Source organism: Chenopodium quinoa, unplaced genomic scaffold (genome assembly GCF_001683475.1).
Source record: "Chenopodium quinoa cultivar QQ74 unplaced genomic scaffold, ASM168347v1, whole genome shotgun sequence".
Taxonomy (NCBI): domain Eukaryota; kingdom Viridiplantae; phylum Streptophyta; class Magnoliopsida; order Caryophyllales; family Amaranthaceae; genus Chenopodium; species Chenopodium quinoa.
In genome coordinates, this window is record NW_018745336.1 from 4353 (window position 1) to 29800 (window position 25448).

A 25448-nucleotide genomic window follows, 5' to 3' on the forward strand; every position below is an offset into this window, starting at 1 on the left:
CATATATTTCATCACTACCACTCAAGTGGTTATGGATGATAATGAAAAATTTATGAAGAAAAAGAGGTACTTTGGGATGAACTAGCATTACCATGGGGATAGGCATAGGACATTTCTCATAAAATTATGACCCATTACCAGCATTTATTCCCATACTAAATGGGTAGGGTCAACTGAAACAACTTTTTGGTTGTCACAGGAGTAAGGATTCCTTCTGACTTCAGAGTGGTAGCGTCGTTAGAAAGTAATTAGGCTATGATGTAGTATATAATGAATTTGTTTCTCTGGTCCAGGAGGTGCTGGTTGAGCAATATGTGAGCTTTATCAATTCTTGTGGGTATGTATACTTGTATAATGTGGGATTATTATGATGTGACCTGTTCTCTCTTTCTTTATGGGTAAAATCTAACACTGATCAGTTTTTATTTGATTGTGTTGTAGGCTCTTTGTAATATGGCCGGGAGTTCAGGTGGAAGTACAGACTTTGATAGCCAGTCAGATGATAGCTCACCAGTTGAGAAACTGCATGTAGAACCTATTTTAGCCCATTTGTTTGTCCTTTAACAAAGCAGGTCATGCGTGATCCAGTAACCATAGAAAATGGAAACACTTTTGAACGGGAGGCAATTGAGAAATGGTTCAGGGAATGTAAAGAGACTGGAAAGAAGCCTATGTGTCCTTTAACTTTGGAGACCTGAAAAGCACATATTTGAACCCGAGTATAGCTCTGAGGAACACAATTGAAGAATGGACTGCAGGAATGAAGCTGCACAGCTTGATATTGCTCGCAGATCATTATCATCAGGCTCATCAGAACGGGATATACTTCAAGCATTGAGACATGTGGAATACATTTCAAAATGTAGCAGATCAAATAAGCAAGCGGTTCATAATCCAGAGATAGTGCAAGCAATAGTTGAAATGCTTAGAAACAGCAGCAGGAAAGTACGACATAAAGCTTGGAAACTCTACGGGTCATAGCAGAAGAGATCCAGATATGAAGGTTGTTTCCTGGTTATTAATTCCTTGTGGAAGTCTTCATTTTTAAGGAAAATCGTTGGAATCATTATTTTCTGATTATTCCGATATTGGTCTTCTATCCTCATTTTGCTAAAGTAGGTCAAGCATTGGTGATGCCAAGAGCAACTTTTAAGCTTTGTCTGCACATTTACATATCCTACTGAATGATACATGAGATTGTATTCTGCTCTCATATGTCCTTTTAATATTGGTAAGGTATAAATGTAATTTGGAGTTTCATTTAAAGATTTATATCTATGCAGGAAGTAATGGGTGAAGGAGGCACTGTGCGTACCATAATGAAATTTTTGTCCTCTAAATCCTCGCCAAAGGAAAAAGAAGAAGCTACCTCTTTGCTATATGAGCTTTCAAAATCTCATAATCTTTCCGGGAAAATTGGTTCAATCAATGGAGCAATCCTTATCTTGATTGGGATGGCCAGCAGCAAGTCAGAAAACATATTGACTACGGAGAAAGCTCATAAAACCCTGGATAATCTGGCGCAGAGTGAACATAATGTTCGGCTGATGGCTGAAAGTGGTAGACTGCAGCCTCTTTTGACACTGCTTCTTGAAGGTTATTGCTCTCACTCTAATATATCTAAATTATTTTTGTCTGATATGTCCACTTAAACTAGGAGACATGAATATACTATCTGAAAGGAGGTGGGGCAGTAAGCCACTTATGTGTGTCTTCTAAATTACGTTTCTTACTTTTAGAATATTTTGCTATGAGATTGTGTATTTGTGTTGCTCTTGCTGTTGAGATACAAATGTAGACTTGAGAACTTTAACTTTTAGAAATTTTCACATAAACTTGTACTTTTGGTCATTTCTCAATATTATTCCCTCTCTTTTTATCATTTCTCAAGGTAAATTATAAGTGGATATGCCTCGTAAAAATCAAGAAGAAAACTAGTCTTGATTCTACTTGCAAGTTTCTGGTCTTTAGGTTCATTCTTTCCTTACCTTGTATTCCTCTCTACTATCTCTCATCCTTGTCATCATCATGATAATCCACTTTATGACTACTCTCTCTCTCTCTCTAAAAAATCTGGCCAAATTGGACTGCTCCACCAAAACATTACTTGAATGCAATGAAAATGATCAAACACTTGGGCAACAAATTGAGCTTATGCCCATGAAGGTTTCTAAAAATGGACCTAACTGACATGAAGATAAGTGGTGGTGGCCAAGCTTTTTGAGGGGGTGGAGAATGAGGGGAGGCAGTGGTTTCCTAGAGTGGTAAACTGATTTCTACTTTCTAGGACGAGGCCTTTGGTGTCCTAGGAAGGTTGGATCAGGTTGGAGAGATAAATAGAGGATGGTGAAACTTCAAAATAATCATCATTATAAACAGTGTTTAGTTTTCAGTCATCTTTATTGAAGTTTTCTTACGTCCTAGTTCCTAATTACCTCATGAAGAGGTGAACATATGTGGATTATTTGAGAAATGATTTAAGGTAGATCTGTTTGGGATACTTCCCTCTTACTTTTAATATATAAAACTAACTTTCTGGTAAAAGAGTGTATCTTTTCACTCCCCCACCCCCGTCAATGAAGCTCCCATACACTTGTGGACCATACACTTGTGGGCCTAGAATTAATATTATTTTGGGAAGCACATCTTTGTGTTTGAAAGACTCCTTTCATCCTTGAATGGCTGTCTTTCTTCTTACTTTGGTGACATTATTCCTTAGTAGTTATTCTATACATACTTACCAATTATGTTTTTCAAATTGCAACATTTTATACTTTATTGTTGTCTTTGAATATTATACTCTTGAACATGTGAATAGATCTTGATGATTGCATTTTGGCAGAGGTCATAAATAAAACCTAAACTTGTTTTATTATGTTGCCACATGAGATTCATGATGTTTACAAGACTATTAGGGAGGCTTTTTCTAGTGGTTTCATAAAGAGAGAATTCGTAGTGAAAGAATAACTCCCTTCTTCCCATATTAGTTTAAACATTTATCATGATAAAGTTTTAGGTGACAAGTTTGATTATTAATTGCTATTTTAATGATTTAGTAGACGTGGTATGATGTAGTGGGTTTTATTTAAATATTAAAGAAGTAGATGTGATTGAAGACAATGGGTTTTCTTCATTTATTAAATGTGAGTAGAAAGATGTACTTCCTCCGTTCTCTTTTAACAGCAAAATATTCCTTTTTCAGACGTTGCAAATTAACTAGAACATTACTTTATTTGACCAATAATGTCTTCTATCTCTCTCTCCTTGTCACATGGGCCTTTCTTTATCTCTCTCTATCTTTTTCCCTTCTTAAAATATTGTACATCCTTTCCATGTTGCAATTAAAATAGAACGGAGGAAGTATTAAATAATAGTGGGACCTTATTGAATCTGTAAATAAATTTTTGTTAGTATAACTTTCATAAATTTAGTTTACACTTGCTATTATACCTTTAATTTAAATGAAAAAAGGACTCTTTGGGTAGGAAAGAGGTTAAGGGAGAATCGGTTGAGTTGGTTTGTGCATGCAAGACGGAGAACCAAAGATGCATTGTAAGGAAAGTATTGCTGAGAGCACATGTGCTCTCTTTAGAAGAGGGATATCAAAGATGACTTGGATGAAGGGATATAAGAATGATATAAAGAAATTGAGTTCAAGCACTTGATTGAAGGGCATGGAGATAGAGGATATTGGTTGATGAATACAAGTTATAAACTCTTGGTTTTTGTAGCAAATCCCATCATTTGGATTTAAGCAAATATTGTTGTTATTGGGTTAGAAAAAGAAAGTTGTTTAGATTTATGGTTTGGAGTATTAGCAATTAAGTTGACCTATTTGGTGGAGTAAAGGAGGATAAAAAGAGAAGGGGGAAGGGGGGGAGCTGCCAAATTTGGAATTAAGTAATAGTAAGCTTTATTTGAAGGAACGATGAAAATGTTAAGTAAGAAGGTCTTTGAAGAGCGAAAGGAATAGTATAAGTATCCTGATGTCAAAAGCATACACAATAGTCCGAGGACCCTTTGTTAATATTTTCATAATTTGAGCACCTCTTGAAAGGAATTGGCCTCCAATCCCTCCATATACCATGCACATACTTTATCAAGTTGGTGTAAGTGGTTAATAAAACGAATAAGAGATGAATGGGCTTCAATTTGTTGAATTTGTCAAAGTATATCTAAGTTGACTTTGCTCTACAAATATTGCCGTGGGAACTACAAGGAAACCATAAATTTTATGCTGTTATTTACAATAGCATATGCAACAAAATATATACTTCGTATTTATATGGATTATATTATTATATAATCAAATTGTTTGATTTAGAATTTATATGGATTAAAATTTTAATCTAATTTTGAAAGTAAACCTTTTTTCTTATAATAAAATTTCACCATGAAATATAGTTACTGAGTCTAATTTCTATAAGATAGGTTGGGGGGGGGGGGGGGGGGTGAATTTCGTAGTAAATAAGAGTTAAGGGGGCAAATTTCCACTTTAGCCATATAAAGAGTGAAGATCAGCCTATAATAAGGTGTGCCTTGGCATTGAGGTAATACTTGTCCTTGACTACTATAAATTTTTCAACTTTTACGCAGGAACTTCTCAAGCCACCTACGAATAATTCACCCTGTATGAAATTTTAGGTGGCTTGAAGTGTTCTCTTATATAAATTTTTACTTTGTTAGTTAAAGGAACTTCTTCTATGTTACTGCAATAATCTAATAGTTCATATTTGTTTGTGTTTCTATCATATGAGAAAGAATCAGAAATATTTTTCTTTAGCATCTTGATTCTCATTACCGTAATCTTTTTTTAATAATTCCGTACTTCCTCCGTTTGGAATTAGTTGCAACATGGGTGTGGGACAGAGATTAAGAAAAGGGAGTTGGTGGGTTTTTGGTTCCCACATGGGGTATTAGATTAGACAAAAATTCACTTGTATAATGAAAAAGAGAGTTAGTGGGTTTTGGTGGTATTTTGCTAGGAAAAACTTGCTAAATTTAGTAATGTTGCAACTAAAAAACATCCATTTTAGGGAAGTGTTGTAACATAAAAAGAACAGAGGAAATGGAGATTGAGGTGTGCTGTACCTGACATTTTTTTTTACTTTGCCAAGATAACAGTGAATATTGCTTACACTTTTTCATTCAGTAGTGCGAGCTGGCATGGTCTTTGTGTTGCATGAAGAGGGTTTGTTTAAGTTCTTTGAATACGGAGTATAACATATGGGTTGCAAACTAATATTGTGGGGTTTGGAAGGGAGGAGAAAAGGTGGTTGTGGCAAAATGCCTTGATGGCTATCTTGTGGATCATTTGGCTGTAACAGAATGGTAGATCTTTTACGGAGTTGCTTCTTTCCGTGACAATTTATGGCATAAAATAACTTTTTGACATTATTATGGTCTTAGGCAGCTGGTGCTTTTAGACTATATCCAATTTTAGGAAATTTAAAGGAACTAGACATAGCTGTATAGAGAATTTGGGCTTGAGATAGATAATTGTTGTCGGTTGCTTGATTTATATGTGATTGGTCATCATGTATAGAGAATTTAGATATGCTTGTCAAATTAAAATTTTGCTTTTTTCTCATGCATTTATTTATTTCACGTTTTGTTATTTCAAGTTTCCCAAAAAAAAACCAACTAGAAGTGTTGAATTTGCAACAGCATGTTTTGTTAGCCTGCTATGTCCTTGATAAGGATGACTACATGGTTAGACTGAACTCACTGAAGTCTTCGTATTGCATGCATATCTTTGCAGGACCTCTTGAAACTAAATTATCCATGGCTTCATTACTTGGTGACCTGGGTTTAAACAATGATGTCAAGGTTCTGGTGGCTGAAACTGTGGGTTCAGCACTTGTGGATCTCATGAAAAATAATGACATACAATCAAGAGAAGCTTCATTGAAAGCCCTGAACCAGATATCGTCGTATGATGCAAGTGCAAAGGTTTTAATTGAAGCAGGAATTCTTCCTCCTTTGGTGAAGGACCTTTTTGGTGTTGGTGTGAAACAGCTTCCCATGCGACTGAAAGAGGTTTCAGCTACTATTCTTTCACATGTGGTGAATTCAGGGTATGACATTGATTCAGTAATAATTGGGCCTGAAAACCAGACATTAGTTTCTGAAGACATAATACACAACCTCCTCCAACTTATCAGCAACACTGGTCCATCAATTGAGTGCAAACTCCTCCAGGTGCTTGTTGGATTGACTTGTTACCGTAAAACTGTTCCTAATGTGGTTGCTGCCATCAAAAGCTCTGGTGCTACCATCAGTTTGGTCCAATTCATTGAAGAACGGGATTTGCGTTTAGCTGCCGTGAAGCTTCTGCATAACCTCTCTCTTTTTATGGCCCAAGAACTAGCTGATGCTTTACTCGCAGCTGGCCAGCTTGGGGCTCTTATCAGAATTATATCAGAGAACAATGGAATTACGGAAGAGCAAGCTGAAGCTGTTGGCCTATTGGCTGAACTTCCTGAAAGAGATCTTGCACTCACTAGGCGAATGCTTAAAGAAGATGCGTTCGGGCTGATTATATCTAGAGTAAAGAGAATCAGGCAGGGGGAGGCAAGGGGTGGTCGTTTTTATGACTCCATACCTAGAAGGACTGGTTCGTTCTCTTGCAAGGATTACATATGTGTTAGATGAAGATCCCGAGATATTGGCTTTTTGTCATGAGCAACATCTTGGATGGCTATTCACTGATTTGCTTCAGGCCAATGGGATTGACAATGTGCAAATAGCTTCTGCTTGGGCTTTGCAGAACCTTTCTTCGGAATCCAAAAAGTTGACCAAAAAGCCCGAGCTTCCTTCGCCTGGTATTTGGGCATCGATCTTTGGCTGTTTTAGCAAACCACCCACAATATCTGGATCATGCCCAGTTCATCAGGGTCTCTGTTCTTTGAAGGACACATTTTGTCTAGTGGAGGGTCACGCTGTTGAAAAGTTGGTGGCACTTCTAGATCACACGAATGAGAATGTTGTCGAGGCATCGCTTGCTGCTCTATCCACCTTGTTGGATGATGGAGTTAACATTGAAGAAGGGGTTATTACATTGCATAAGGCAGATGGAACCAAACCCATCTTGGATATTTTGGTGGAAAAACGAACAGAAGACCTGAGGAAGAGGGCGGTTTGGGTAACCGAGAGGCTCTTACGGATTGAACTAATAGCATTTGAAATTTCAAATGATCAGAATGTTGGAACAGCACTTGTCGATGCTTTCCAGCATGGAGACTACCGCACTAAACAAATAGCTGAGCGTGCATTGAAGCATGTTGATAGAATGCCGAACTTCTCAGGGATATTCCCCAACAATGGATAGTCTGCAATTTTCTTCCGTTATTTTTGTTCCAGAAAATTGGCAAAGTGTGTACAATGTGTTATGGGTGTTGTAGGAAAGGGTGGCGAAAATGTACAAGTGTGTAGTATGTTTTTACATTTGTTGTAAAGTCCATTATGTCAAATCTTCTTTTGTTTTGAAATGTATACAGCTTCTTTACACGAAATGAACCCATCATACAGTTTTTTAACAAGACTACTTTTTGCGGTTATTTATGGGTTTATGAATAAGGGACCAACAGATGAACCAACCTTGAATATATTTATAGCTGTGGTAGACTGTTAGTTGAGTAAAATTAAAGAACAAACTTAGAGATGGGCACAGCTGCACAGGTGATGATGTGCAAGCTAGTGAACCTTGTGCTCAAGTAAATTCGTGGCTAGAACTGGCCTAGGAATAGTTGTGGTGTATCAATCTTTCATAAATGAAGCTCATACATGGCCCAGTGTTTAGATGATCACATTATTTTAATTACTACCTCCGTTTCATAAACGAAGCTCGTACATGGCCCAGTTATTTGTGAGATATAAAATATTCTAAAGTTGCAAAAAATATGAAACGGAGGTAGTATTAAGTTTTAAAACCCATGATTCAAGTGTAGATATCTTATGCAACAATATTGTGGGTGTCTATACATACGCAACAATAGTGTGGATGTCTATTATACATTCAAATGTAAAAATGTACCATGCACATGATTCATCCACGTTCATAGTTTGCTTATTTAAATGTCAATTTATTTGCCTTAATTGGTTTTTGTGAGTTTTTTCAATAAGACAAAGTGAGCAAGTAATAGCTATTCAAAAAAAAAAAAAAAGTAATAGTATGTTGAGCTGTAAACTGAAGTCAATACTAAAATCAGAACAGGTACAATTAGTGGGTCAGGAAAGGACATCTTACATTCAATTAGTAAATAATTATGATTTGAGGCCTTCATAATAACAAAACTAATACCAACAACTGTCCACTTTCTGTCATAATTCAACCAACATACATTTCCACTAAGGATCCAGCTTGATTGGTAGTAATAGGGAAAACCATACAATTTTGTAATGAAAGGAAAAAAATTTGTGCCTGATCAAACTGTAACATACTACAATACATGGGCATGTTAATTGCATATTAAGCATGCCAAACAATGTAAATGTCTACAGGGTATCGAAGACTTTCATAAAACTCACCTAAATCGGGCCAATTTTGGCACAATTCTTTCATATGTTTCTGGCACTGTTTATCTGGCTGAACTCTGATGCAGGGTCAGAGATGTATAGCCATGATAGTTTTTGTCACACACGAAGATGCATCAAGTTCAAGAGCCACACGATTTCTTGATATATGACTCCATTTCATGACCTTGTCGGATACATTGCAAATGGTAAAGAAGTCCAAAACTTGCCCAAATATTTTGAACATTTCAACTCCAAAGATGAGGTTTTTATCAGCAACAAATGCAGCATTCCAATCCATAGGGGCATCAGGATGGACTGATACCTCAATCCAAGCAAGATACACAAGGTCGAGCTCCCACATCTTTCGGATGGCTTTGTTTCTCCTACCTATCTGACCATCTCCTTCACACCACGACACAGAAAGCATGAACAAACGGCTATTACAAGAAACAAGTTTGGGGTAATATTCATGAACACGAGGAGGTGAAGGGGTTGTTTGGACAACAGTCCAGTATCCTCTTTCTACATCATAGCCAGCAAGCTTGTCAGACTCTGAATAGACAAAGAATGTCCCGTTACAAACCACTCCGGAACAAACAATGCCAAAATCTACAGGAAGTTTTGGAATTTCAATCCATTTATTTGATACAGAGTCATACAGCTCTCCAGAATCTAGAGGCTCATCCCAAGAACCAAGACCACCAATAGCAATCAGCACAAACCTCTTATCCCTTAGGCTTGAAGTCTCATTCCTATGTCTCAAAGGCCTGCATTGTTTTTTAATTGGAGCCAAGAAACCGGCATTTTCATCAGACAAGTTTCTCAGCTGTCGTCTGACAGAGAGTCGGTGGGGATCCTCATATACATCGGAGACCCCACCAAGCCTTGACCTTGGAAAACGCCGATCTTGACGATTTGACTGACTATGCACGACTGGACAGTCTAGACTTACCTCAGAAATCCCAAGAATGGGGGATGACCTAGCATACTTCATAGACGCAACTTTACGCCAAGATTTTGTTGAGGGGCTAAAAACCAACATACTCTTATGTGTCTTGAAAGAACTTCTATCTACCCTTCCAAAACTAGTCAGACTGGAACAGCCTCCAACAATGAAAATCTCATCCCTCATGCTGGCAACAGAATACATGAACCTTCCTCTGAGAACTTCAGCATTTATGTTGTGCCACTGATTAAGAGATACATCAAGCACATGAATCTCCCCAGTGCAATAACCTTCTTTAACAGCACCAAAAACAAATAGCCATGGAGTTTGATAAAGACCCTCACTCCGCATCTGCATAAATCGAGGAGTTGTTGTCAAGTTATTCCATCTTTTACACACAAGACGGGCATTCATGAGACTTGATAAAGGAAGTCTCATTAAACACATCTCTAAGATATCATCTGGAAGTGATAGATTTATTCTGCTGTTTCTGTTAGATCCCTCATACTCTAACTCCTTTCTATTACTTCGCTTCCAAAAACGATCCTTCCTTCCATACGAAAAGCAGTCAACTCCAGTTTCCTCAGCCCCGCATATGGGTTTAAATCCTTTCCCTTCTTCACTAGCACTTGACCTCCTCCTATTGCTTGAATCTCCAAATTCTTCACTGGTGTCAGCCCCTACTTTACAACCTCCACCTCTTCCATACAGAGTGAGACATCTCAAAGAAAACCCATTAGCAGTTTCCTCTTCATCCCCGGCACTTCTGTGAATTCTCTTCTTCCGTAATTTCTGGCTGACACTTCTTACAAGCTTTCTTGACACACTCAGAGACTCCAAATCCTGGCAAAGACCGTCTTCGACAATATCTCTATCAGCAATCATTTCGACGATGAATGCCAATCAACAGCTACTACTATAACCCAATTTGCATAAGTCTCCTTCTCAAGCCCACCCTTATATCTCAAGCCCACCCTTATATCTCAAGCCAATTCACATAAAGCACACCGCAAGAACTATAGACCTATGTTGATATGAAAGAATTGATATTAGATTAATTACTCAAAGCAGAATTATTAATTAATAAATTCCTAATTGGGAAGATGTAAGAACCATTACTAACAGTGACTTGCAAAAAAAAAAAAAAAAAGTTTTGAACCCTTATAGATCATAAATGAAACATATTACAAATACATTGCGTATATATGGGATCATCAAACCTCGAAAAAAAACATACTATATCTATATATCATCAAATCCCAGAAAAATTACAGTAATAAATTAGCAGCAGAAAAAGAAAAGGAATATAAAATTTCAAGGCTTTTTTCTTTTCACATGAAAAGCAATGCAAAATTCAAAAGAGAATGAAACCCAGAAACAATTTGGCATTTAAAAGTTCGATACATAACTAGCAGGAGAATAATGAAGACATAATCTAACCACAATCATATAAGAAATCAGCAAATAAACCAAGAAATGATTACCAGATCTGTGACAAAAATCATCAATTTAAATTGCATGTGAAAATCAACTTATAACTCATTATAATTCCAACTAAAAACAACAGACCACTTCAGATTTCCAAATCAAAACTCAACAAATTCACAGTAAAAATGAAAAGAAAAGAAGAAAAAAAGAAAGGTAAAAAGAGAAGCTTACCAAGCATTGCCAAAGAACCAGCAACTCTAATAAAAATACAAAGAATGGATGTATAAATTTTAGGGGAAAAAACAAAATGAGAATTTGAAAATTAAAACAAAAAAAAAGACAAAGATGATGAAATCTGAGTAAGATTATTAGGTTATGTCAGTGTTGAAGAAGAAGATCCAAAAGAGATGTAAGATAATAAATGGGAGGAGGTGGGAAAAGTAGAAATACACACAAATTCTTTTTCTTTTAAAATAATAGGAAGTGGAATTTCTTTTGTTTTGTTTTCTTTACATAGTAAAAAAAAATTGATAAATACGCTTAACAACATCAAAAGCGACTCATTTTTGCTCTTTCCCATTATCCAATCCCATATGTCATTCTCTCTCTATGCTCTCTACTTTTTAAAAAAGCGGATTAATTAGACTGATAATTTAAAATGAGAACCCCAATTTATCAGGTTCATTATCATGGCTTCATGGGCTAAATCGTAAATAAATCAACAAAAATATGTAGTTAGCATGATTATTTCGTAATTCTATCAATAAATGTGGGCTCATATTTAACAAAAAGTTATTTCATTTAGAGTTTTGTCATTTTATTTATTAAGGTGATAAACTTGTATTTTCTCCAATTTAAATCATCCTTTGAAATAAAATATGATATCAATACTTATTTAAAATAGTACTAAATGTAACTCTTTTTCGATGAAATGAAGTTACGGAGTATGTATAATTTTTTAATTGATTTATTATTATTTTTTTTCTAAAATCTATTCATTCAAGACATGATCATGTGTTGTTTTTTTGTTTTAAAAAATATTTGTGGGTACAAGGCATGATTATGATTATGGGTGGTTGCACTTGTAACATTTGAGTTAATTGAGTATCATCAAGTTGATTGATCTCATATAATGTGGTTAAATATACAAAGTATGGGCCTTGGGGGTTTCTTTGGTATTAAGATTTTGAGTGTAATATTTATTATAGGTTAAAACTTCGACCCAAATCAATAGGCTTGTTAGTGGAGTTTGATTTCACATGTCACAAGTTCACAACATTATAGTTATAAAATGCAAATCTTTTCATTAGACCTAATTTTAAGCATTTGAGATATTTAATTGAGTCAAAGTTTTAGCTGCTAAAACTTATACTACATGAATTATTATTAAACATGTACATATATTGTTTGTTCTTTTCTAAAAGTATTTTAAGAAATTCAAACAAATCATGATTGGAAAATTCAATCCTTCCTATATAAGGCATTTCACACTACTTATTTTCCTTTATTTTATATATATATATGTATGTATAGAGAGTCAAATAGGGTACTAAAATAATGATATAAACGAAATTCTAACCAACTAATTGTGGCATTCCTACTTTGTTTAAATGTTGATCTTAATTTCTATCTTAGAATTGTTTCGTACATATTATTTTAAATTCATACAACAAAATTCCATTATTATTCATTTCACAAGGAATTGGAGTTTTGAGAAATATATATACATGTGAGCAACTCATTTCATATTAAAGATTTATTTATGGTACTAAGTTATATACAGAAGTCTATAGATATGCTTTATGGTGGAAAGTTCAATTTCCAATTTTTGAGTAAAAAGTAAAATATTGAAGCATTAATTCTTACCCCACCAAAATGACAATTCTTCGACCTCGAAAAGTAGTTTGGTTACTAAGACTTGGTTATAGAGATAGCTTTCTTAAACTTTGAAAGGTTGTGAATCCTTGTTGAATATGTAAATGGATAAAATATTATTGAAATTTGGAAGTTCATTCTTCAAGTAAAGCATTATCAATCATTATTAACACAACATTTAAATCTCTTGAATGACATAAATGACACCTTAATGTCGATTCTTATTCAATGATCTATGAAGGCCATAAGGGTTATTTCAAATTTGGATATGTTTTATACATCATTTGCTTTTGTATTGTGCTTAGAATATACGAAAGACTACTATTTTGTCGAAGAATTGTATTTTCTTAAAATATAAATAAACCATTTTCTATTTCCTCCGTTTTTGAGTAATTGACATTGTCAAACTTACATACGTGCCAATGTATTAGTTTGATATTAGACATATATGATTAATGGTAAAGAATATGAAAAAAGTTGATAGATAACAATATATTTCATGATAGATTATGTTTTTCATACTTCGTATATTACAAAAAAATCATGGTCAAACGTGTTAATTATTTAGCAATGAAGGGAGTAATTTTTGATGAAGTCATACTCTGTAGTAAAGTTCAAATTGTCCAAACTGTTAAAAACCATACCGATATTGTCCTCAATCGGGACAAATAATTCCAACCTTCTTTTCCTAATAGTATCCCATTGGAGTTCGATAGTTTTGGACCTGTACACGGCCCTATGAGACTCAACTCTAATTTTGGAATTTTCTAACCTTTTTGCCATTCAACAATTTCCAAATTTCCAATTGTTTTGATCACTACATAGTACATAGACGACTAGTGAGTCGATCGAGTCGTCTTCCAACAATATAGCTTTTAGTGTCTGGTGAGCAGAACATCTCAAGCTTACACAACAATGGCGGCATCCTGGTTATGGCTTGCCACATTCTTCACCATCCTAACCTTCGCTGCTTCTATCGACGACAAATGCGCTGCTTGCCATGCTGTTGCGGTCTCTCTCTCTCTCTCTCTCTTTCTCTCATTTATCTCTTTTTCAATTGATAGTATTGTAGATCTGCGATTCTGCATGTGATTATTCGTCTCAATCAATGACATTTTCCTTACGTTTTTTATTCAATTTGAGAAATTGAAACGATTCGTTGTTCTCTGAATTTCGGTTTTTTCAATCTTGCAGGAAGAGCTGGAGCATGGGCTTGCTAATGTAAGCATTTGTAATTTCACTTTTTCTTTTGTAAATTGTATTTCTTGCTTATTCATGCCATAATTCAATCTTTCTTACTTTTGCGCTCTTAATATGTGGTTGCAAAAGACAATGTTTCAATTTTATTTCATTATTCAACTCTGATTTTATGTGAATACTATTCCATATAATCTCATTAGGCCATTACTCATGTTGCGAAATTATCGGTCAGGGATTTGTAACGGAAATTATGAAGCTTGCTATAATCGAACTTTGGCTGTTTTGATTGGCATTATAATATATTATGTTGGATGTATCTTATGAGAGGAGAGGAGAGGAAGTTTGAGTTGTCGGCCTTGTCTTATCCCTTACTCTATAGGATTCCTTGAATTGGAGTAATATATTTTTGCAACGGGTGGCTATCGTAATTAATTGGTGTTTTGGGGCTTCATTGATGAAATCTTTTCATAAATGTATGTTGCATATGGACAAAAGAAACAGATGTAGCTTTCTTAATGATATTTTCCGAAGATTAGAGAATTTGGAATACCCGTACTACAGCTGTCTAACTTGTAATTTAGAGTGAGCCAGCTATCTATATGCTTAGAAGCTTTTGCAGCTTCCTACAAGAAAGTCATGAAATGTTCGTTGTCATTTGTCAATTAATGAAACTGGCCATGGCATGGTCTTGGCGAGGTTAGGAGTATTAGGAAATTAGGTAAATTATTCTTGCTTAGGATCCTAGTATCTACAATCCGTGCAAAAAACTCTGTTGAAGTTATAAGGCACAGACGGTTTCCAAGCACAAACATTCCTCTAAACTGGACAAGAATTTTTGATAGAGATTATCCAGATTATATACTATGCATATTGTCTGTGTTAAGTGCTTGGACTATGTTTAGGCATGCACTTTACACCTGTAGCATTTTTATGACTACACTTGATATGATATGTTGGAAACCATATGATTCCATGAACTTTATCAGACTACAAGATCTCCGGAGCAGATATATGAGATATAGGGTACAAAGAAGCAAGTTGGCCATCCATATCCTCAATTGTGGTAACTCAATTTTTAGCATAACACCATAATTCATGTGTGAACCTATATTCCTATCAATGCACTTCTTGCTTGACTCCTTGCATCGAAGTTTGACAATAAAATATGCCTTTTTTTTTTTACTTTTTTTTTTTTTATTTTATTAAACCTAAAATTGGGTAATTGCAGAACCATTGTTATCCCCTTTCACCTCTACCACTTGATTATTTGACTATTAGTCTTCAGATGGAATGGTATGCACGTATGTAATTTTTTGTAACTAATTATTAGTTCTCTCCACCCAATCTCCTGGATTGCTTCCTTGTCATTTTTTTGGTGATCACAACACCTCAGATGTATATACATATACGTCCAGTTGCAAAATAATAAATACATTTGTGTATCATGTCATTTGAGGTTTACAAAGTAATAAATGTGTTGAGAGTTCACCATTCAACATTATATTAATACAAGCTTCATTGCTTGTCATGGCACTTTTGTATCTTTGAAGTATTGCTTTGCATAATATAAATTTCATTAAATATTCACTTTTATGAAACATAATATTTCTTAAAAAAATATAATTCAGGAGAAACCAAGGAATCATTTGGATTTGAGAAATCGTTTGGATTCAAAGGGACAGCGTAGAGGAAAAGTGATTGATTACAGGTATTATCCCACAGACTCTATGCCAAACTAACCCTTATACTTTAAAATTTTATCTTCAAGCTTGTGCTACAAACTGAGTTTGGATATGGTTAAGGTTTCATCAGGATAATTGCTAAATGTATGTATTGTTTATTGAACATATCATCTATCTTAAGTACTTTCATGAGGCTATGTATATTATTTAAAAAAACTACCTCTGTTCTCTTTTAATTGCAACGTGGAGGGCATGCACGGTATCTTAGGGAAAGAGAGATAAATTGAGATAAAACGATAGACCCATACGATGAGGAGAGAGTTGAGATATACCCATTGTCGAGCCATAAGTAGCCAAACTACATGAACAATCTAGATTGAGTTTGGTATTAAATAGGCCTCTTTTCCAGGGTTGGAAATTTGGGATTATAGTTTCTTTCCATTAATGGACCATGCTTATGCTCACAGCCATTTACTCTATATTTGCAAGTGATGTCTAACTGCATGATCTATATTTTGCAATTTCTTCTAGAGTAAGCGAGCTAAGAGTAGTTGAACTACTGGATGGCCTTTGTGAAAAGATGCAGGATTACACTCTTCAAAAGGTGAGTCTTGGATTGGCTTTAAAATCTACCCTTTTTGCTTTCAACAAATCCATCCACAATTCGATTTGTGTACTCAGCTCCATTAAGCAATCAATGTTATTGTTATTTTTTTTCACTTATCAAAGTTTCCAGTCATACTTATATGTTATCTTGAGGATGATTTTGCTTGGCGTGGTGAACAATGAGACTTGGGCTAATTGCAAATTATTACTTTTGTTCGATGCAGGTTGATTCCAAAAGACCAGAGTGGATCAAAGTTAACAACTGGGAGAAACTCACGATTAGTATGTATCAGTACTTGCTAGATTAGTGTCATTTCATCCTTTTCTCTCCCTCTGCTCTATTATAAGTATCACTATAGGATTTTATTTTTTTTCAATCCATGCATTAAACAAACCAAGATTAAAGAGGGGGAGGTACCTACTAGATAGGGATCAACTCAACTCAACTCAAACATCAAAAGAGACTAAATTTTCATAGGATGAAAATGTTACAACATTTCAAACCACTCTCCGTCAACCCTTGTAGTTTTAATGGAGAATGATAGCTTTAATTCTATTAATGACCAAATTATAATACATCTTTAGCAGTCCTTTCTTCCTTAGTAGGACCAAAATCCCAGAAAGCCTTATTTTTAGATCTCCAAACCATTTAAACAATAGCAGCTATGGCATACAGCATCACTTTCTTGGCATCCTAATACCTTGATATATTTTTCAAATTCATTAGAGCATGAGCTTCAAGTCAGATCCTCTGTAACTCACTTGCAGCCAATCATTCACAGCAGTTGAACATTGCTGACTATAAATGCAGTCACACATGAAGTGTATGCTTAGGGACATTAAGCTTGTTCCAAACCTGAACATGCCAGTTAACTCTTTGCACTTGAGATTTAAGCCAACAGCATCTACTTTAAAGTTTTAATAGTGCACCCCCTAGGATAAGTAATCCATAACTTGCCTAGTAACTTGGTGCAAATTTCTGTTGGAACATATATATAGATATACTTATGGTTCATATATGAGATTTATATTTTGCCAGGAGTTGAGAAGGATTAGTATAATAATTATAGTATTAATGAAAAGAGAATTACGCAAAATGTGGCAAAATAAGGCAAAATCAATTGATTTGTGATTTGTCCGGTTAGGCGAGCACAAGTTAGGATTTCGCCTATCATCTTAGTTTTGCTGAGATTATGCGAGCCCAACTAGGCAACATAGCCCGGTATGACTTGGCGGGGTGTTGACAGCTTTTAACAAGTTTTTTCCATGATATGTTGCATGCCCGACCGGGCAATATTCAAATTTGACTGTTATCAGTGATTTTTGAATGGTTTTCTTTGTGAACAGACATGTTTGTTGGTTATCAACTGCTTTTCACATATGCTCTTTAAAATAAAGAGTTTATGTGACATATATGATGGATGATTACGAGAAAAATAATTTTGGGGCTTCCTTTTTTTATTAGAGAAATTCTTTTAGAGTATTTTCCCTTGGTTTGACGAAGACTTGTATGCAAACTTCTTGTTGATTGATTTTGATAAACAACCAAAATCAATTGTCTCTTCTTTGTATCCCAATAGGTTTATCGTGATATCCCCATTGTTTTGTAGAGGGTTGATAATAATCTATTAGGAAAGCGGCTATGTTATGTGCCTAGAATATATATCCGGACCCTCTTATTCCTTATCCTCCTATTTCTTCTAACAATCTCTTTATGATCTTACAACTTTTTTCCAATATCAACTGGCATCAAAGGGAGCACGATAATTCCTTCTATTGAAATTTCTTAAAGATAACATGCTTACTCATTTGACCTATAGATTATCAAGTTACCTGCAACATATTAGACATATATACCCAATTCCCTAAGCACCTAGATCATAACCCCCCCCCCCCCCCCCCAAAAAAAAAAAAAAAAAAAAAAAAAGTTTGTAAAGTTACAAATAAATTCCTAAGCAACTAGGATAATAGACTTTACCACTCCAAAGGAATTGCCTGCAGACCGCCACCACTTTAGTTTGCACACAATTAGGTAAAGTGGACACTGAAGGCCAATAAAATATGTGCCTTGAACCTCACATTCTAATTCTAGATATTATTTCTCAGGAAAGATATCACAATCAGCAACATGAAGCTGCTTAGAGGATATAGAGATAACCAAAAGGTAGAGAACCCGGAGTCTCCAAATATATCAACAACCCTATTGATCAACTCATGAGGTATATTAGAACAATATTAGGCTTGGAGTTAATATAAGCACAGAGACCAGAAGCATGAAAGGAGGAAGCAATGGTTCTAAGCATCCACCAAATAGACTAAAGCCTCCATGACAGAACATTGAAGGTTTATAAGCAAAATGCAAATGGCTCAAATTCAGACCTTCACATCTCTCTATAATGAAAAAGAAAAATTAAAATTTTCCACCAACATATCCAAGCAGCCTAAACAAATATTTCATAGCAATGACAATGAACAAGGGAGAAAGAGGGCCTCCTTACCTTATATTAAGCCACAATTCCAGAGAAGAATTCTTACGGAGATGGTATATGGAATAGAAAGAGAAGTTACAATGGTTATAATCCAAGTGAATTTGGGTAGGCATCTATCTTCTAAGAATCCCATTTTCATAGGATCATAGGTTTTCCTAGACATTTTGAAGCTAAATGTCACTACAAGGTCGCGAAAGAGGCTAAATGCACCCCAAAGAAAAAACGAGTTGAAGGACCCAACCCCTTTTTGAAGTGAGGAAACCCTGCACCGAATGACTTAAAAAAAGACAATGTTGAGCATCCACACAGTTAATAGTATCCTATCTCTATCTAAGCAATGATAGTTGGTAGTTGACCCCCAACTAGGACAAAGGTTTTGGTAATTGGTATGAAAGTTCGATTCCTTAACCTTTGTCTCCAAGAGTCCAACTACCACTACGCCACTGGAATGAACAACAATAACTTCCTTATCTCTGCATTCTTGTTGTGGCTAATTATGAGTTATGACACCATACTTTCCAACTTCTTCATCTACCCATTGAGTGAAGGGGGATGAGCTACACCCCCTTTCTATTATCAACATTTTTAACAACAGAAGAAAAAAAAAATAGTATCAGGATCTCCTCAAGGACAGAGCATCAAAACCTTTTACAAGAGGAACAATATAAAAAAGCAGCAGTTTTCATGTTTTGTCACTGCATCTGATGTAATTTTCTTCCTTTGTATATTTCTGAAGTACTTCAACCCAGTTAAAGAATTTTTGTTGAGGAGTAGTGTATTTGGATATAATTCTAATTCTTTTGACTAGGTCTAGAAGAAAGGGAAAAGAGAGTGATACAGGGCAAGAATTTTTGGCAATGTTTTCACATTAGCGGATCTGTCTTCTCTGTTTGGCTGTGTTTTTTTTAAACCCGGGGGGGGGGGGGGAGGTTGTGTGGGCTTATGCCAAATTAGTATATTAGATAAACATAAATAAAAATAGTTGTGGACCTATGCATGTATCCTCATCCCTCAATGGTGTTGTGCCTCTGTGGATGTCAACTAAACCTGCATATCTCAGTATATGTCCTATATGGTCTCTAAACTACTATCAATGAAACTGGCTTTTTCATGTGTGCTTTTTAGGCAAGCAAGAAGCCCGAGCACATTCTAAAGATATATCATCCTATTGTGGAAGGTTAGTTCTGGTGACACGAACATTTTTACCTATTTTCTGTTGGATTAAGGAAATTGATTTCTAATTTCTGTATATTATAATGGAGTAGGTTGCTGGAGCAAACTGAAGATGAGGCAAGTTTCTGGTTCACTTCTTTCTGAATCCACTCATGTGGAATATCTGTACATTGATCATTCTGACTTTTCATTGGTGTTGCAGTTGGCAGAGTTGATAAAAAATGGGTCTGTTGAACTTGCAGCTGTGGGCAAGGTGTTATGCGAGGATCTTAGCCAACACTGCAGAAAGACTAGGTAATTATGAACTAAATGCTATCGTCATCTGGATATATCTTGTACCATTAGTAAGTACTCCCTTTGTCCCATTTTTAAGTGCTTGTTTTTCCTTTTCTAGTGTCCCAAACTTGAGTGCCTATTTCTATTTTTGTTTTATGGACAATTACCTACATTCCTCCACTTTATACCTTTTTGCATACTAAACTTTCCTAAATACCCTTCAAAGTTGGTGCCCACATGTACTTCACTCATGCTTTTTCATCATTGTCTCCCCTAGAAAACAAAATGTAGTAATTTTTATATTATTTCCATGTGCTTCACGCATGTTTTTTATACTTCCTTCATTTGCATTAAATCCTGTGAAATATGAGAAACAGGCACTGAAAAATGGGACAGAGGTAGTAAAATTTATTTTTGGTAAGAATATCAAAAAGAGTGCTGATAAGTGTACTGCTATATTGGTAGGATATCCTAGTCTTGGTTCTAGGAAAAACTTGGAGTGTAGTCCTTGGGCAGGGACCATTATCTATATACTCATTTAACAGCCAACAAACTCAAGCCAGGCTGCCAGCTTCATCCAGTCAAGTAAAATAACTTTGGAGTTTTCTGGAAGTGAAGCCGAGTGCATTAGATTTTTAACAAGTACTAGTGTGGTGTAGTTGTTCTTAGAAAATATTTGAGAATGAGTGTCTAGCCGTTTGGAGTGAAAAAAAACATTGAATTTTAATGCACAGAACAGCAACAATAACAACAAATAACATCTAAGCTGCAAGCAGTGTTCTAGTCTTCCAGTGGTCAAAATTCCAGCAGGTTTACTCTTATAGTCTTATTCATAAAGATATTAGTAACTTATCTTGTATATTATTCAATCTATTCAAGCACCAGCTGAAGATCTCTAGCAAGGCTACCAGCTTTCAAATTTCACACACTTATGACTTTTTAAAAATTAAGGCCAAATACATTGTAGAAGATATTCCTACCATTTAGTCATATGAGAATGGGTGTTTTAGTTATCAGATTAGAATCTGCTGTAAAATTTCAAAACAATGATGACGGAGATAACAGCAGCAAGCCAGCTACCACAAGGATCAATCCCCTAAGCAGCCTTTTGGAGTGGTTTATATTTGGGCAATTGTACCCATGCACTCTTCTGTGATACATTAATAATTTTATCCCTCCAATATCTGAAACATTATAGCAGCATGTGTGTGAGTTGTAGAATTTATAAGCAAATGAATGAAACATTTGTATTAGCCTGGACGGGTAACTAATAAGGTTCTTCCTGCTTGGAGATAGGTTCTGTATCTCGTTGATTGTTGAATACACCCTAGTGATGCACATTCTAGCTATTTGCAACTCTGTGTAATAGAGCTGAATAAATATGACCCTGGAGAGTGGAGATTGACTATTATTTTAAGAATTTGGTGACTATCAGAAGCATAATGGAGTCACTAGGGCTCTTTGTAGTCTACAATTTTCACACTGATGGACTTTTGTAACATTTCCATCGATGATCCCTACAAATAGCTATGAAAGGGTTGTGGTACTATGCAGGAGTCACTTAGACTTTAAGATGACCATGTCTATACAATTAAAGTAAACTCATCTGGGATTTTCCCTGTGTTTTTTCTTCACTTAGTCAATTATGATTTTGATTTTGAAAATTCACTGGCATTTCCTTCTTATGGAACTCTGGACTAGCCTAGCTGCCAAGGCCCTTTTGCTTATTTTAAAATAGACAAAACCTTAATGATGGCAATCAAAAGCTTCATAGCTAGAGATGTGACTATGTGAGGGGTAGGATAATCCAGGTGGTGGTTGTTATAAATAGTAAAAAGAAGAGGGAAAGATTTGATAGGCTTGTTTGGACCTTCTACTATTGGTTATGTAAAGTATTGATGGAATTTTGAAACATATCTGGAAAAGAAGAATCCTAAGGTTATGGTTGACGATAATGATATTGCGTGTTCATCCGGAGTGGAACTGAATGGAAAATTACAAATGTGATAGTTAGAAATGGTACCCCCCCCCCACCCAAACACCCCACCCTTTTCGGTCTTTCTTTATTCCTCTTCCTTGATCCCTTCCCTCATTCTAGGGATATCCCAGCTCCACACCCATCATCACCCTATTCTCAACTTCTCTCTGTCATCCTATTCCTACTCGCTATGAATCTACATTTTATCCCCAGCAGGCAGGCACCTTCCCTTCCTGTTCCCCATGTTTTACCTCATTCCTGTCACTGATATGCCTCTCTCTTGGTGTGTCCATAGCTAGTCTTGCTCACATCATGATTGCTGAAGACTGGAATGGCCTATTCTGGGCATTTGGTGGTTCAATTTTATCTCCTTGCCAATAACTGTGTGCCTCATAGGTTATAGTGAACCACTAGAATTCCAGACATAAGCCACTGTGCTAGATCAGCACATTGCATGAGAAGGCAGTGAGGCCTAAGAAGGGTGAGGAAAGAATGGCAAGGGTAGAAATGGTGGCTGTACAGTAAAACAAAAATGCTGTGTGGTTAGGAAGGTTGCAGAGTAATTGGCACCGAAGGTGAGGAAGGGAGAGAACAGCAAATGATGAACTGGTGTGCGACAGAATCTCCTTATCTTCTTTTTGAAGCTAATTGTTAAATCAAATCACTACACTACACTACATCCTGTCTGGGGGTTCTTGGTGGTGCATTGCAAATGGCTATTTGATTCTTCGCCTCACACATTTCTTACTTAAAGAGAACAAATTGCTCTTTATCCTAGAATTGATTATCTTAGATGAATATTGATTACCCTATTTTTTCTATTAGTTTTTTCTTTTTAACTTTTTTCTTTCCGTTGTAGTCAACAGCTTTATTTAGTTAACTTATTGTGTTTGTCATGATGCTTATTGAACTTTTGGACCAAGTCTTCCTCTGTCCGTTTCCCAATTTATGTTTAATTCTATTAGTTGAAGTTTAGAAGTAAATTAAATTTGTATGAACTTATTGGAACATATGCGAACTTAGTGGCCCTATGATGAATTTACCTGAACTTACCTATATTTGACTTTTATCTGTAAAATGATCTTGGTAACCCTTATCTAAATTTGCTGGAACTGTGCTTCTATTACATCTTCCTGAAACCTTTTTAATCTCTCCTGTTTTGTGCAGTGGCTCAAAAAAGGAAGCTGAAAGTGACGATGATGATGATATGGAAGATGAACTTTGAAGCCTTCAGTCTCCAAGCTTCTATAGCACAGTTTTTAATCTTGTGTCACATTACTATGATACAATCCGAAAGTTCATGAACGATGAACTCTCGCTGCTATATTCAAGAGTTCCATCACATTAATAGGGCTAGATAGTGGTACAAATAGTGTCATCCTTGTGTTTTTCTCCAGACCCCAAAGAAAAAGTTTAATACAAATTTTGTATGACAAGGATTCTTTGAAACATTATCCTTTAATGAGAGAGAAAACATTCAAGCGATGTCTTATACTGTCACGGTCATACACCATAATGTTAACTGTCTTTCAGATCAATTCACTGTGTTTTGCAGAATCAAATGCCTGTAATTTTCTCTCCATAGATCTTCAGCAGAAATCAATTTGAGTACTTGACTGGTAACTAGAGTGAAAGTTCGTTTTATGGTTTTGAATTACCTGGGTCAACATCCAATCGTTAACTTTGCCGTTATTTACTTATTGCCTCAAAAGATCATAAGTTTGTATATTTCTTATTTGCCGTTATTAATGTTAATTGCCACTTCTTTTGAACTCTTAAAATAATGTGAGGACATTTATACCCTAATGGGGCGTTTGGTAGGAGGGATGAGATTAAGTGGGATAAAAAGGTGGAATTAATAGATGGGATAAAGATAAATATAGTGTATTCCATTGTTTGGTATGGTTTGGGATTAGATTGGAATAACTAATAAAAAAACAAAGTTGCCCTTACTATCCTTTCTGCACTCTCTTCTTCTTTCTCTTTCATTAATGCTTTGTTTGGATAGCAAAGAAGGAAGGAAAGGAAGGGGAGGGGAAAAGGAGGAAGGGAAGGGAAAAGAAAGGGAGGGGGAGGTGAGCTCTATTTTTCTTTCAAATCTCTCCAATTTTGGAAGGATTATGCTTATTAAAGAGAGAGGGAAAATAGATCCCTTTCTTTCCTTCCCCTTCCTCCCTCCAATTCTTTACCCAAACAAGAGAATTTATCCCCCTCCCTTTCTCTTCTCTTCTTTTCCTTCCATTTCTTTCTATCCAAACAAAGTGTAAGGGTAGAAATGTCTTTTATCCATTAAATTTAATCCCCATCCCTTATACCACCCCCTTAGTTGTATTAATTTGGAGGGATAACTCCCTTTTTTTAATCCCCCTCCTAACCCCCCTCATAATCCCCATCCCTCTAAACAAACAAAAGGCTTGTTAAATCCCTCCTCTTTTATCCTATCCCCTCTTTTATCCCTCTAAACAAACATCCTCTAAGAATATTTATTTATGTACTTTTCCTCATTAATATGTCAACAACCAAATTTGTGATTTAAGGTAAAACCGAAAGATCTCCCCGAATACGACAAGTTATAGCGAGAGCATCATGCGCGTTAGTCACCTTAGTAAACCAACAAATAAATTAGATGTAATTTCATTATTGTATTCACTAAAAAAACAAAATATAATACTCTTTGTAACTATTCTCAATGTACTTAAACACATAATTTTATTCTTTATTCACTTTTCTTAATTTTTGTGAAATATTTAAAAACGAACACTTAATTATTGGACGGAAGGAGTAATAAATTAATATTGGATTTTTACCAAAATAAAAAGTGTTTAATTATTGTGAAATGGATGTAAAAGGAAAGTGTTGCGATTATTACAGAACGAAAAGAGTATGAAGTAGTAATAATAATAGTCAAACTTTGTTACAAATACAAAAAAAAAAATAAAAAATAAAGATAAAAGATTCAAATTATTTTTATTTTGACAACCCAAAAAATTAGCAAAAGTGAATATAATTTGTTACAGAGTATTTGTTACGGATGTTCTTAAAATAAAAAGATATTGGGTAAAATCTCCCTTGAAAGAGAGGAAACCCTACCTTGAGAGAGAGGAAACCCCACCTCACGATTGAGGTCTTTCCACCGTGATTTCCAGTCACGGTTTCCAAGCACGATGGCAGACGAGTTGGTTGACCGATATGCTTCCCTTAATATTAGCGCAGAAGAGGAGGAGGTGTTGATGTTGGTGACATAGAAATAGAAGATCAGGAAATTAGGGTTTCATTGT

At 35.5% G+C, this 25448-nt stretch overlaps 2 protein-coding genes and 1 pseudogene across 3 annotated transcripts; 2 read left to right on the forward strand and 1 right to left on the reverse strand.

Moving 5' to 3' along the window:
- Positions 1-453: 453 nt before the first annotated feature.
- On the forward strand, positions 454-7559 carry LOC110712787 (annotated as a pseudogene).
- A 670-nt stretch (positions 7560-8229) lies between these two features.
- Positions 8230-11438, reverse strand: LOC110712788 (F-box/kelch-repeat protein At5g42350-like). The gene is made up of 2 exons (XM_021891243.1): positions 11123-11438; positions 8230-10487 (listed from the first exon to the last, which is right to left on the reverse strand). The coding sequence occupies exon 2, from the start codon at positions 10346-10348 to the stop codon at positions 8606-8608; it is 1743 nt and encodes a 580-aa protein (XP_021746935.1). The 5' UTR covers positions 10349-10487; positions 11123-11438; the 3' UTR covers positions 8230-8605.
- Positions 11439-13454: 2016 nt separating this feature from the next.
- Positions 13455-23630, forward strand: LOC110712792. 2 transcript variants are annotated; one of them, XM_021891247.1, is made up of 9 exons: positions 13455-13777; positions 13961-13987; positions 15595-15674; positions 16180-16252; positions 16479-16536; positions 19869-19920; positions 20009-20033; positions 20119-20260; positions 23338-23630. In XM_021891247.1, exons 1-8 carry the CDS (start codon positions 13682-13684, stop codon positions 20212-20214), a joined length of 507 nt encoding a protein of 168 aa, XP_021746939.1. In that variant the 5' UTR covers positions 13455-13681; the 3' UTR covers positions 20215-20260; positions 23338-23630. The 2 variants fall into 2 exon arrangements, with proteins under 2 accessions (XP_021746939.1, XP_021746938.1); XM_021891246.1 differs by having other exon boundaries at positions 13458-13777; positions 20119-20210.
- Positions 23631-25448: the final 1818 nt, after the last annotated feature.

Coding starts and splice junctions, on each gene's coding strand:
- LOC110712788 (XM_021891243.1), bottom strand. CDS start 10,348: ATGATTGCTGATAGAGATATTGTCGAAGACGGTCTTTGCCAGGATTTG.
- LOC110712792 (XM_021891246.1), top strand. CDS start 13,682: ATGGCGGCATCCTGGTTATGGCTTGCCACATTCTTCACCATCCTAACC. Junction 13,778..13,960: donor CTGCTTGCCATGCTGTTGCG/GTCTCTCTCTCT, acceptor TCAATCTTGCAG/GAAGAGCTGGAGCATGGGCT. Junction 19,921..20,008: donor ATATCATCCTATTGTGGAAG/GTTAGTTCTGGT, acceptor ATAATGGAGTAG/GTTGCTGGAGCAAACTGAAG.